We start from the raw sequence: 14,475 nt of genomic DNA on the forward strand, positions 1-14,475 counted from the left end.
TAAATTAAAACTAACGTATATCACAATCTCTACTTTGATATTATAAATATGCTTATAACATATGTTATATCGCATTATACCGTGTTGGAATTATTATTTACGTTAAATCTATTCGCTTAGATGTACAGAACAATCAAATTTTTTTTATTGTGTTCCACACACCACCCACCCACCACACACACACACACACACACACACACACACACACACACACACACACACACACACACACACACACATGCGCGCGCGTACTAAAAATCTGGGTCAATCCTCACACCTTCTACTAATCTAATCTACTAAACGGAGAAGTTCGCGAACATCAGTTGTTTTTAGGCGCTAGGATATCGATCAACTTTTTCTTAGGATGGAAACATGAAAATTTATTGTATGTGTGTATACGTTCATACATAAAAATTTTCACTTTTCACATTTCCACTGTAGAAAAAAAGTTATATCGATATATTATACCTAGATTGCCAAGCCGAACTTCGAGTATTTTGGTGAATAACAAATGCTTATTGAAATTTATTTGTCCGTAGTAAAAATATAATTCGTAAAAAAATTTTCGATTCAAGACCAAGACCATTACTCTGAACTCAAGACCAAGACCAAGATGTGATCAGTCGAGAATTTCGAAATTAGTCGGAGACCGAGTTCGAAATCAAGATAGTCTCATCTCATAGAGAGGAGATCAAAACATTAGAGTAGAATATAATAATGACAATACTAATATGGGTTACCATAATATGGGTTACACAATAGATATGCGTAAGCATTTGTAAGCATTTGTAGCGAGTTCGCTATCGAATTATCATGTTGTCAGGGAAACCGGTGTCGAGAGTGGGAGAAAAGTATTTCACGATCGAGACATTCCTATGGTGGTGTTCAGATATTCTTCGGATTTGATCAAAAATGGAGAACGGCGGTAAGCAGCGATTCCCTCCAAGCTTCTCCCACTGAAAGATATTTCTCGGAGACGCGTCTTCGTTCCTCTTAACTATTCATTAATAATGAATCGCGTGTCCGTTATGTAAAGTGATAAGTAAGCGGCAAGTAGTCAGCTGGCGAGCGAATATGGAATTGCGCGAACATTGTGCTCGCTGTCGCGCTAAATCGATCGTCCGTTATAAGAACGACAACCCTTGTGATCATTACCGATCCCAGCATGTCTTGGAAAAACAGACAACCTTCTCTCCAGAAAAACACTCATCTGAATGTTTCAAGTCCCGGACCTTCGAGGAAGAAGAACGGAAGAATGGTATGATAATTTTTTCTTCTTTTCTTTTTTTTCTTGGAGGACCATCGAAGAAGATTTAACATAACATCGATAGACTCAACGTTTCTTTGTATCTACAGCAATGCTTAGAATTATTATTTAAAAATTAATTCATAAATTAAAATAAATATATGTAAATAATTATTTAACATTATTAATTAAACATTATTAATTAATTCATCTTACAAAGTTTCTATCTTAGTATCTGAATGTGGTGAAGTATTTTGAGAGGTTGAAAAAGAATATAAGGTTAAAAAGTTTTATTATCTTAAAATTTCAGAAATCAAAGACTTTATTTTTGAAAAACTACTTAAATTTGCAATTTATTTCTTTACTTTACAAAGTAAAATATATTCAGATGTTGAAAAATATAAATCTTATTAATTATTGTAATTTTTTTTATTAAAATATTCCTCATCAATTTTATTACTTTAGTATTGTTTTAATATGTTGTTTTAATATATTGTTTAATTATTATGTTATTATTACGTTAATCATTATGTTAAAATTGTACATAGAAGGGGTTTTTACTGTAATATTTATTTTTATAAAAATAAATATTGCAATGAAATATATTAATAAATTACTTTATACTTAATAATGATTTATATAAGCTCTAATTTATAATTCTCTAACATAAAAGAATTTTTTTGCTCCAGAGATTGCCGCCTGCATCGACAAATTCGTTTTGGCGAAAAGATTGCACGCAGAGAATCTGCAGCACCAGCCACTCCCAGATCGAGTGGACGATTCCATCTTCAGGAAAGGATGTCGCACTTGTTTGACCAGCTACAAACGGGACGCGAAGTGGAATCAGGATCGAGCAAATTTCGCAACGAGAATAGAGAATCGCTTTGAACCCGCGCTTGGCTGCAAGAAACCGGAGACTCGGATGGATTTGGCGATCTGTTGGGAGACGCCAATAGACCCGGTATATGAGCCTCGCAGAGCGACTCACATCGACGGTTCTGAGGGTGGCTCAGCTCCGGCGATCTTTGCCATGATCCAACACACTCCGGTGCCGAAGAATCGCCAGCTTCTGTCTCGTAACGAGGAGAAAAACAAGTGCAATTGTGCGAAGCAGGACGAAGCGGAGAAAGATAGGAATCAAGGCTGCTATGATCGTTCCTACAACGGTGAGGAATAATGTAGCACAGGAAAGAAAGGATAATCGATCAGACGTATAGAGTAGTTTAGGACAAGGAATGTTCAAATGCGGTTAGTCGATTCGCTTAATTAATACTTAACTTCTTTAGAAATTTATATTATTTATATACTTCGCACTTTCTGTCGTTTTTGTTATTATATATAATTTAATTATAACTATAATTTAATTATAACTTTGTATAAAAACTATACTATTAATCATGAATATTAAATATTATTAATTATTAATCTTATATATTATTCATAAATTTAATTATCAATATATTATATAACCACTATTATTTGATCAATGAATTAATGTCTTTGTAAACCATGCACTGGATCTCGGTGTGAAATATTGTAGATTTCCTTTATTTAATCTCTTATTAAATATTATATTAAACTCCAAACGTTTTGACCTTAGTTTGGATCCTTTTCATTGTCAGAAATTTACATTCGCGAAATTATTATGTTTCCTGATACATTGTACATTATTGTATTTATAAATAAACATATTTCTATATATTTTTAATATAAAATTATTGCTAGTGTTGAATTTATTAATAATATTTTATACTGTATAATTTATAATATATTTACGTAATTTATATTATATAATATATTGTTTATTTAACAATATATTATATATTATTTATTTAATTTTTTTTAATAATAATTTATACTATAGTATTATTTACTTAATTATATATTTATATATTGTATTATTTATAGAGAAGTATGTTAAACGCCGCATGAACGAGAAATTAAATAAACAATTAATAACAAATTTGATCGTAGAACTCTGTGGTGAACAGCGTTACGAGAAGCCGTTGAGGTCGAATTCCGTGCTGCGCATCACCGAACATAAGTGCACGGCTTGCCAAGGCGAAATGAAAGCAGAATTCGAGTGGCGAAGAAAGGATTCAAGACTGATTCGGTCCGCGGATTTCGCGCTCGGTCTCGAGAAAAAGCCGACGATGGGCGACGACGTCCCGTGCAGAAACGGATTACCACCGATGAAGATGACAGTGCCGCGGCCGAAGACTCCCTTTGCGAGGCGCACTTTCTGCATCGACACTCTGGCACCGCCGTTCAGCGTAGTGAATGGCTGCCGGGATGCCGACTACCCCGAACACTGGCGCCTCATGTCTGTGTACCAGCAGTCGTACAAGAACCCGCAAAAACGAAAGGCTCGCCGCTTCTAATCAAGTCGAGGATGAGCCTAATAAGGGAAGAGATATGAACTCTGTTTTGGTCGAATTAGCTAAATTAAATACAATTTTATGCAGTGAATCTCTTTCAAGATTCGCTGTCCGTTAAAGAATTAATTCCGATTATTATTGATTATTGATCCGTTATAATAAGAGAATTTTATAATATTTCGTTGAAGTTTTCATTGTTAAATAAATGATTAACCCTTAAAAGGAAACATAGGAAAAAAAATCTTCCTCTGATTTCGTTGCGCTTTTAATATGTTGTAATTGAAACCGTAATCCTTAATATATTTATTTTAATATTTTGATACGTATTTTTAAGGAGTGAAACACCCAATCGGTTAGTTTTTTTTGTCAAAACTAGAAAAGATATGAAACAATTTTTTAAATTAAATAATTTTAAAAATATAATAATGATATACAAAAATATTTTAAATTAATTTTTCGTTTATAAAAAAAATTTTAGATGTTTTTATTATTATTATAAAGTACTCTTAACATATTTAACTTTTGTTTATTAAAAAATTGTTTTTCATCTTTTTTACTTTTTACGAAAGAAATGTGTATGGACACGTATAAAAAGATATTACTTATTTTATCTAGATTTATAACATTAAAAAGCTTATCAAAAATCGGAAAAAAAACATTTTCCTGTGTTTCCCTATTTTCTGTACTCAATCAGAAACCGACGTCGATTCCATTATCATTTCTGACTGAATAGCTCAATAAAATGTTGCCATTATATAATAATTATATAGTATAATAAAATATGAAATATTGAGAAGTTATAAAAAAATGAACGCAGAGTTAAGATAATAATAAAGAAAACTAAAATAAATAAAGAAGAAAACAGAAAATAGAAACATATATCATACTCACAACATTCGCCTTAGTCCTTCTTCTTGATTTTTATACTGCTGATATTGACATTCCCGGTCATCGTCATCAGCGAGTCTGACTCGCGGATCTTCTCAAGTAACGGCGTCTGCTCCAGACGCTCGAGCATGACGTTTTGCAAATACGTCAGAAGATTGGGATACGACATCAGGGCATTTTGAAAGTCGACACGCGACAATATATGGACCTCGCAATTTTCCGCGGCAATGACGCTCGCGATCCAACGCTCGTCTTCCATCAGCAAAGCCAATTCGCCGAAGTACGCTCCATCTTCCAAGTGACAGATCTGCGAAAACACGGAAGTGATTCAACTGATTCAAGTAACATAACATTAATGTTATAGTTTCAACAATTACACATGTAATTATTACACTAAAAAGAATTATTTATTTGACTAAATTAATTTGGTTGCCTTTATTTCTTTTATTAGAGAATGTATATACTTAATTTAATAATATATATATATATATATATATATATATATATATATAATATAGTTGACTTAAATACATCATACATTCTTTATTGAAGAAAGTAAAGTGAACTAGTTAATGTGTGTTATATTACATTTATATTTGAGTGCTTTTCATTATTTAATGACACAAGTCGATATAAGTCGATACAAATGTCGTTCTATCTTTGTCATTCTCTGAATATTAAGAAGGATAGAACGACATTTGTATTGATTTGTGTCATCAAATGGAAAGCACTCATTGTTGAGTGTGAAAATATGACATTGATGTTCTTGGTGTTTACGCATTGAACTTCATCGATGGAGATTAGCACACGTTTAAATCTATCAAGACTTTAATGCAAAATCATATGCTGCGATGGCCGACAATGTAAGGACAAATCCAAGGCGGATTCCTAATAAATCTTTTACCTCTTTCTCTGCACTGTTATAGACGACCATGGTGCCGTAGGCGATGAAATACAAAGCATCACCGCGCGCACCAGCTTTAACTAATACGTCGTTTGACATGAAAATCTGGGAGTGCACGGCACCAATAAATTGTGCCATCACTATCTCCGGCAGATTTTTGAATAGATCCACATCATTCAGCAATCGGCTATAATTGTGCAGAAGAAGTTTCTGAAACGATAAAGGATCAATTCTAGAAGGAATTTTAATGAAAAAAAATCTCATAATATAATATTTTTCAAAATTTGTCATATTTTTAATTTACAAAGAAAAAATATATTTTATAAACTTTTCAGATTTTATAATTTTTTTTAGAAACTATACAAAATGAAAAATTTTTAAATATTTCAAAATTTTTACTTAAATTAATTTTTAAAGAAAAAGAGTTCTAAAAAAGATGTAGACTTTCTATAATCATTACTTCGACAAATGTTCTAATACGTACAAAAAAATTTGAGAAATTTTTTAAAAAGTTATAAAACAGAAATTCTAAAAAAATTTTAAATTTACAAAATAAATTCTGAAAATTATATTCTAAAAGAAATTTCTAAAAGAAATTAGAATAACATATAACTTCAGAAAAATCTTATAGTGCATCATTTTTATCATTTTTGTGAAGTCTCTTTTATGAAAAGAATTCACGAATGTCGATCAGAATGAAAACATTTTCGTAAAAATATACTTTTGTATATTCTTTATGAATTGTTTTAAAACACCACTGTACTTTTTGCAAATAGGGTGATACATGGTTGATAATAATCTTGTTTCTCTCGAATCCTTTTTTATTACGATAATCATAATAAGACAGTAATCGCCGCCGCAAGGAATACGACAATTCCTTGTAGTTCATGTACTGTTCCAGCTCCTCTATTAATCGTAAATGTCTTTTACGAGTAGATTGAATCGTTGCCATTAACTGTGAGAGTTGCGCTGCAGCCGTTTCGAGAAAAAAAACACTTTCTATTGATTAATTAAATCACAAAACTTAATCTTAAATTAAATAAACTTATAACAATAGAAAAATTGTGAAAGTAAAAGTAGAAGAGATATGATTTCAGAAATTTAATACAGATGTATTATAAAAAGTTAACTTTACGTCATTGAAGATTATTTGAAAGAGATAAAAAATTCATGAAATTATATAGTATAAAGATAAAAATAAATATTTCAGAGCTTGTTTCTATATCCAAATATATTCAGTATTTTGTTAAATTGATACAATCTTTTATTCAAATTAATTAATTTTAATAAAGAAATTTTCTTAATTAATCTAATTAAACAGGACGAACGTACTCAGCATATAAATAAATCCGAGCAATCCGAGAATGGAGAGAATCATATTATATATAATATCCTCTGGAGTTCTGACATCCAAATAATGCGTGGATGTAGTTAAGGCAATAACAGCTCTGCTAACACATGATAGGTAAATCGCAAATTTTGTTTTCTTTTTCTCCATGTAAGACGATAGTATCCATGATCTACAAATTTTTTTTATGCTTTTATTATATCTTTCGTTTCAATTGACTGCGCATTTTATATAATTATCGTGGGGAAAAAGCATCCCAGTAAATAAATTGTTGTTAATAATAAATTATTGATATCAAACTTGCTCATTTGTTTCCAAAACCTGAGTAGTGAATATGGTATATAACCAGACAAAAAATTGGAAAACAAAAACCTTGCAAATTTAAGTCGGTTTTGATCGATTCTTACTATCAATTTACTGTTAGGTTATAAACAAACTTTGAATAATTTTTGCGACAATTTATTCTCACGTTACGTCAGTAAATTTTGTTATTTATCTGTCATCAATTTACTGATTACAGAATATAAAAGAATTTGCTTAAATTTGGTGTCTTTTTATCAATATTTGTAGCAAATATTTGACAAAATTTGTTTTCAACAGACTTGTCTTACTGGGACTTGTCTTACTCCCTTCAATACATTAAAATTGTTATACAAACAAAAAAACAATTTAAAAAAATAGAAGCCTACAGCATTATTTTAAATAATATCAAAATTTTTAAAAAATCTGTAGAAACTCAATTTCTCGGAGAAATTCCTTAAAATATGCTTTTTGCTAATATACGTAAGTGATTAATAGATTAAAATTTTTCATTCGAGGTACAATGCGTAGATTCTGTCGATTACTAACGCATCATTCTGTCCAACCATCTTGGCGACCGCCAGCGGCAAATAATACTCCAGACAAGCAGCCCATTGCACGCATACGATAATGATGACACTAATCTCCGCTATCTTATATAGGTGGAAATTAATTTCGTAAACCTGTAATTTTCATGTTTAATGTTTGAGTGAATAAGATCGATGCATCGTACAATAAAGACAAAGAAGAATAATCGTATAAATCCTAACATAATAAAGTCCGCGTGAGTATTTGATGACCGTTTGCATCCAAAGTATTTTCAGTAAGTTCAATGCCGCCAAGTACCACATTGATTTGAAAAGCACGAAGAAAAATTCCAAGGGTAGCACTGGCAACACATTTATGACGAAGGCACCCCGCAGATATTTGCTACATTTTTATCATCTTGTAAATCATTAAAAAATTCACCTTTCCAAACAAATAAATCCGCATTTTGAAAAGAATAGAGATTAAAAGAGTCATATAAAGCTATAAGAATTTTTATATAATAAATGTTATAATAAATTTTAAAAAATATAAAGTCACATAATAATTAAATTATAGAGATTTTTCTTGACATACGACCTCTATTAAAGCTATGGGAGGGGGGGGAGAAGAAGGATTACTACATATATAATCTCTATATTGAAAAAAAAATTGACTGCTACAGCAAACTAGAGGTAAAATATGGCATAGCATTTTTAATTGGCCAATTTTTGGTTGCAACAGCCAATTTTTGGTTGCGTTAGCTTATCCGCAATAGGATTTCGATTAATCTAAAAGGTTAACCTAAAAGGATTTCGATTAATCTAAAAGGTTTAATTTTAAAAAAATTAAAATTAAATCTGCTGCAATTAATTAAAAATGTCATATTTTACCATCTAATTTGCTGCAACAGTCAATCTTTTTTTTCAGTGTATTCTTTTATTTAAATACGAATTCTATATTATTTAACACGGATTTTATAAATATGGAAAACATAGAAAAAATTTTTTTATCATAGACTGATCTTAATGATTAAGGCTAAATGTTTTGCATTCGTACCTTGCCACGATCTTTGGGTTCAGAATTATTAGTTGTGTTCGGTAATCATAATAACCGGTGAAAAACCAGATCACAATATCGCATATAAATACGCTGTCGATCGCAAGGTTAAAAAGGTACCATTTCTCAGGTTCGTCGAAATAAAATGTGAGAAATACAGGAGTGACTATTAAAGTCATTATAATAAATAGCGTCATCGCAGATTCCCAAAATATTCTACATAAGTTTTGTCGATTCAGTACTTTCGTTTTACAATTGGAAATAGACTTAGCCAATTTGTTATTTAATTTCGCTTGTAATTTTATGGAAAAAGTCCTCTGGCTGACCTGAAAGTACTGAAAGGATGGATCATGTTGGGATAGAACTTGAAGTGTTGATTAATCTCGTAATCGATCGCCTGGGTGCTCTTCAGGAAGTATTGCGTATATGGATGCTTTCGTGACGCTATCCGAATACCAAGGAACCAACGTCGTAGCTTTGACCAAAGAGAAGTTCCGGGAATCATTTTCCTCAATAAATCCTCCTTCGGCGGCATTTTACAAATGTGTACCAAGCTCGGCTCACGCAGTAAATATGCTTGCTTTAATATTGATTATTTTTATTGATTATTACATTTTTATTTTATTGATTATTACAATAAAAACTCCAACTTGAAACAAATAGTGCATATTACTGTGTTTCTTTAAATTCGTTTTATTATTCATAGATTGTTGCAAAAATATTGAAGAATTGCTTTGTATTACGTTAAAATTTTTTTTTTTAATTGTAGTTCATATAAAATTACAAATCCATATAATTCCTTTACAATTATCGTATTTTTTATCATATAATACATTTTCAAAGAAACGATACATAGCATATTGCATCCGAAAAGTTACGTATATTATTTTATTTTAAATAACACTTTATCAAAATATTTATATACTTTCGTGAATTTATTTTTCTCTAATAATCAAATAAAATTGCAAAATGATAGAAGATATTTTGAGTTTAGTTCGCTCTATCTATACAAGAGCGCTTGATAAAAAATTTCGAGACACTATAATAAAATATTCGCGGAAATAGGGGATCCTAAAGCTTCCTGTTTTATCGATTAAATCATGTAATTTTTGTATAACAAATACTTTTTTCTCTTTCACCGATTCGAAAATTCTTTTCTAGGATTAAAGTATATGCATTAATACATATCTGGGAAGTGAATTCTATGTCTAAAACGATCAAAAATTTCAAAATTGATATATTTTTTATCATTTCTTAAGTGAAACATGGCGTTTCAGCTATCAAGTCGTGACATTTGCTTGAAATAAATGTTTGTAACCCGTATGTACAAAATAGTTTCCAGACATAGTTTACACGAACAAATAACGTCGAGTTCTTAGAATTAAACTTAGATGCTTTATTGCGATGAATTTGTTATACGAAAACATTTAACACGAATGTGTGACTGCATGTATCATAGGTACGTGAAATATTGATGTGGTAGTATATAAAACATGTCGATGCGCGGCGCGCGGCGCGATCTCTGGTGACTTCGTCGGCATTCTAGTTTCGTTTTAGGATCCCCTTAAAAACGAATAAAAATTCTTATACCTAATTAATGGTAAAGTGATTGCAATATTTTACCTTTTTGAAAAAATAATATATTGATGAATAATATATCGATATATTATAACATATATATTTTAAAATTAATTTAATACTCAGATAAGTTTATTAAATCAATTGCTCATACGATTCAATATCATTGAATGAGTGAAATTAAAATAGAATTCTGTTTTCTTGATATCTCTTCTGGATGATGATAGCATACCTGATTTGGTATCCTTGTAGAATCGGGCACAAAAGCCATCAAATCCATATTGTTTCCCTTAACTGTGACTTTGAAAATAAAATAATTCTCTAGTTTCTTCTCGTCTATATGACCTTTGTTATTTCCTTGAAATGTCTCGTCCTTTTGTACAATCTTTCGTTTTTCTCCGTTTCCTTATTTAAATTTAAAGAAAGAAATTAAAATACATTTAAAGTGAATGTCAGAATGATAATGAAATCGATATCGAATCGACATCGATTCGACGTCGATTTGATGCCTTCGACGTCGAATCGACATCAATTCGATTTCATTATCATTTCTGACTGGGAATATTATATGAACATTATAGAAAATTCATTTTTTCTATTTCTAATAATAAATACTTAATAACAATAAATATTAATTTACAAAAATATTAATAAGTACAAATCTAAAACCTGTAATAAATATATATAATTTAAATAATAAATCAGAAATTAGACAGTATAATATTTGCTTATATCCTTTTATTCACGGCTACATTTAATGATCACAAAACAGTAGTCACCGAACGAAATGTGTTCACTGCATTCAGTAATAGCTCCTTAAATATCTCCGAATCAAAACTGTGTATCAAATTCACATTCGGTTTGTTCGATAACAGATGATCGAGGACAACTTGGCCCCGAGTTTTGTTGCCATTCAATTCGATGTCTGCATGCCACAGAACAACATTTTTGGCCATATGAGGTATCAACACAATTCCGGCTAGAAAAGCATCGCACATGGTATAATAAGGAAAATGCTTTTTCACTTGTGAGCGTCTGCTGTCTTCAATTATGTTCATCATGTGCACGCAGGGTTTGTCTATTTTGCCTAATACATCTCTTCGCCATTCCTGAAAAAATTTCTGAAATTATTATTATTTTGTGCTAATAATAGAGATTGAATTAAATGTGATTAATTGCTATATTGACAATATAATTATTTTATGATAATTATTCAATAACTAATAAAAATTGTTAACAAAATTGTATGTACATGTGTAATTCTGGTCTTTAAACAGGATTCCCATGGTAACAGCCATAAAGGTTTGTTGATGCTGTTGAGTACGATATGCACGCTTTCCGGATCTGCGTAGAAGTTAAATTCCGCCTGGGCAGTTATGTTACCCTGTGCTTTGAATATATTTACGAAAATTTAGCTAAACAAAATGAAATTAATAAATACTTATGGTATATTATTACAACCTATACATTTTTATTTATATAATGGAATGCATTCGAACATTATATAGATGGTATTTTCTGTTCTTACTGATTACAGATACCTCTCTTCAGGTTTACCTATTATATGATCTGTATGAATTTTAAATCTTTATGAATTTTATAATCTACACAAATCACTTAGTTATATTTAATGTTTTAGTTTGTTTAAAATATCACGAGCAAAAAGATAATTTTAATATTTTGACTGCCATGTATCCAAACGATACACATCTGTGAATTCAGGACGTCGCGTATATCAGTCTGTAATACACATATATTTCCTACTTATGTACAATAAGCTTATACTTCGTAATACATACGTTGATGTATAGTAGATGAGCGCGCCACTGTATATATGTATTATCACCGAAGTACAAGCTCATTTTTTCTCCTTCTTGTACATATTGCCATTTGTAAGTAAACTAAAAACACTTTGCCCTTATTTTGTATTTTGTAAATTCTAAAAATTTTTTATTAATTTAACAATCCTAGTGAAAATTTTTCTCAAAATTTTTCATATAATTTTTCAGAATTTCTATATAATTTTATAATTTTCTCATATTTCTTATACGAATTGGAATACTTTTCAGAAAATCTACATCTTTTCTTAGAATTTTTCATATATTATATTAATTATAAAATATTATAAGATTTCTAAGATTTTTTGTAAGTATAATTTCGGATGAAATGTTATACAATCTAAAAAATTTTAAAATATTTTTTTTTAATTATGGAATGAGAAACTTCAGAATATTTCAGAATTTACATGTATGAAAAATTCTGAGAGAAGACTTGTAAACTTTTCGAATATTTCCAAGTAGTTCTGAAAAATGTTTCAATTTGTATAAAAATTATAAGAAAAATTTTTACCAGGGAATGCAAACTTGTTGAACTTTATTAATTTGTGTTGCTTATGATAGAATTGATAGCAAGATTGTAAGCTAATTTTCGATTAACGCGAATCATTTTATATATATTATATTACCAGTTGAATTTCCACCCATTACAAAAAGTTCTTTCACATTGTTCATAAACTCTGGATACAGTTTTATAGCCATCGCTAGGTTTGTCAGAGGACCCAAGCAAATCACGGAGATGTTACCTTAATTATAAAACAATTAAATTAACATAGTTTATGTTATGTAATAACAGTTATGTAATAGGATTGTATTTATTACATACCTGGCTCCTCCGATGTGATTCTGTGTAAAGCGCACACAGCATGCTCTTCTTGCAGTTTACTTGTATCCGGATCATCGGTGAATATATCTCCGAATCCATCACTTCCATGATAACATTCTGATGCTGTTTCTTTTGAAGTGTCCAACAGAGACGAATACGCTCCTCGATAAACAGGTATCTATGGAAATAACTTTATTTAATACTTATTTAAACTCTTTATAAGGACACAAAAATGAATGATACAATAACTTACATCTGTGCAGTCACATACGTGCAGCGTTCTGAATACATTTTTCACCACATTGCTCACTTTAGTGTTGCCGTTAACACAAGTGATAGCCTTAACGTTGAGTCTCTTGGTGGTGTGATTTGCCAAGAGAATGATTAAGGCCAAAGCGTCATCGATACCGGCATCGCAATCCACAATAATGTTTCTTGGGGCTTCCACCTCATGCATCTTTATCTCGGATTTTGCCGTCGGAAGCATTTTTAATTTTTTACCACAAGGCAAAACACACGTGAGGCATCTGCGACGTTATCAGATTGAAGTGTAATTCGGACGAGATGCACTCCCGTATTTATTGACGAGTTGATAAGAGTAGTGTGTCGTTGATTACACATCTTATTTATTGCTACGAAGAGATAAAGGTCATTGAGTCTTATCAGACTCGTCCCCGCAGAATGCGAATATCACATATATAGTAGTCATATTTTCTTAGAGAAAATAAAGGATAAATTTGAAAGTTTTAGGACTTAATTTCTAAATATTTATAAACTAATTTACGACTATCAGAAGTCTGCGCATCAATTTTTTTGCATAGTATTGTACCTGAGATATATATAATTTCCAAGTCATAAAAGGATGAGTCATTATAGCTACAAAATGACGTCACAATAGTTGCAAATTTTATTAATGTTATTAAAAGTCACTTTTTAATTAATCATAATTTGATGTATTTTGCGACTTTGACTAATTTTTGGGCTAATTTTTGGGCTAATGTCTTTATATAAAACTAATAAAGTTGATAGTTTCGGAAAAATTGTTCTTCTGAATGCATTTAAATAATCTGCCGGTATATTTGACATCTAAGTAGAATTTATAGACAGGAGAATTCATAGATGAGAATTATTTAATTATACCCCAGCGGATATTAGTTTTAAAGAGAACTCAGAAATTCAAAATAATTGCGCTTTTGAAATCTTTTATTATTTAGAAAGCAAACTCTTGGAGAATTAATAAATACAGTATATAGATATTGAAAACTATTTAATATATTAGTATTTTATTTAATATATAAATATATTTATTATAAATATATTTATTAAACAAATATATAAAATGAAATTTTATATATTTATTAGTGAAAAATGTAACAAAGCCGACATCAGCCACAAAATTCTTTATTTTCGTGTGAATGTAACAAAATATTCACACGAAAATAAAAAATTTTCTGTGCATTCGAACAGTTGATGTAGGCTTTGATGGGCTTTTTTACATTTTTCACTGATATATTTTTTTATAAATTATATATTAAGTTATATATTTATATAGAATACATATTGAAATTATATATATATATATATATAT

General features: G+C 30.1%; 3 protein-coding genes across 3 annotated transcripts; 1 reads left to right on the forward strand and 2 right to left on the reverse strand.

Moving 5' to 3' along the window:
• Positions 1–1,074: 1,074 nt before the first annotated feature.
• Positions 1,075–3,627, forward strand: LOC105621757. Its single transcript, XM_012203213.1, is given in 3 exon segments — positions 1,075–1,258; positions 1,936–2,424; positions 3,221–3,627. Coding segments are annotated over 3 exon segments (1,080 nt in total).
• Positions 3,628–4,525: 898 nt separating this feature from the next.
• LOC105621827 (potassium/sodium hyperpolarization-activated cyclic nucleotide-gated channel 1-like) lies at positions 4,526–9,183 on the reverse strand. Its single transcript, XM_012203271.1, has 8 exons — positions 8,975–9,183; positions 8,649–8,864; positions 7,835–7,994; positions 7,614–7,747; positions 6,749–6,936; positions 6,180–6,385; positions 5,417–5,626; positions 4,526–4,819 (listed from the first exon to the last, which is right to left on the reverse strand). The coding sequence occupies exons 1-8, from the start codon at positions 9,181–9,183 to the stop codon at positions 4,526–4,528; spliced, it is 1,617 nt and encodes a 538-aa protein (XP_012058661.1).
• Positions 9,184–10,949: 1,766 nt separating this feature from the next.
• LOC105621758 (inosine-uridine preferring nucleoside hydrolase-like) lies at positions 10,950–13,374 on the reverse strand. The gene is made up of 5 exons (XM_012203214.1): positions 13,141–13,374; positions 12,888–13,065; positions 12,691–12,807; positions 11,479–11,615; positions 10,950–11,335 (listed from the first exon to the last, which is right to left on the reverse strand). The coding sequence occupies exons 1-5, from the start codon at positions 13,372–13,374 to the stop codon at positions 10,988–10,990; spliced, it is 1,014 nt and encodes a 337-aa protein (XP_012058604.1). The 3' UTR covers positions 10,950–10,987.
• Between the last annotated feature and the right edge of the window lie 1,101 nt (positions 13,375–14,475).

Source organism: Atta cephalotes (genome assembly GCF_000143395.1).
Source record: "Atta cephalotes unplaced genomic scaffold scaffold00037, whole genome shotgun sequence".
NCBI lineage: Eukaryota > Metazoa > Arthropoda > Insecta > Hymenoptera > Formicidae > Atta > Atta cephalotes.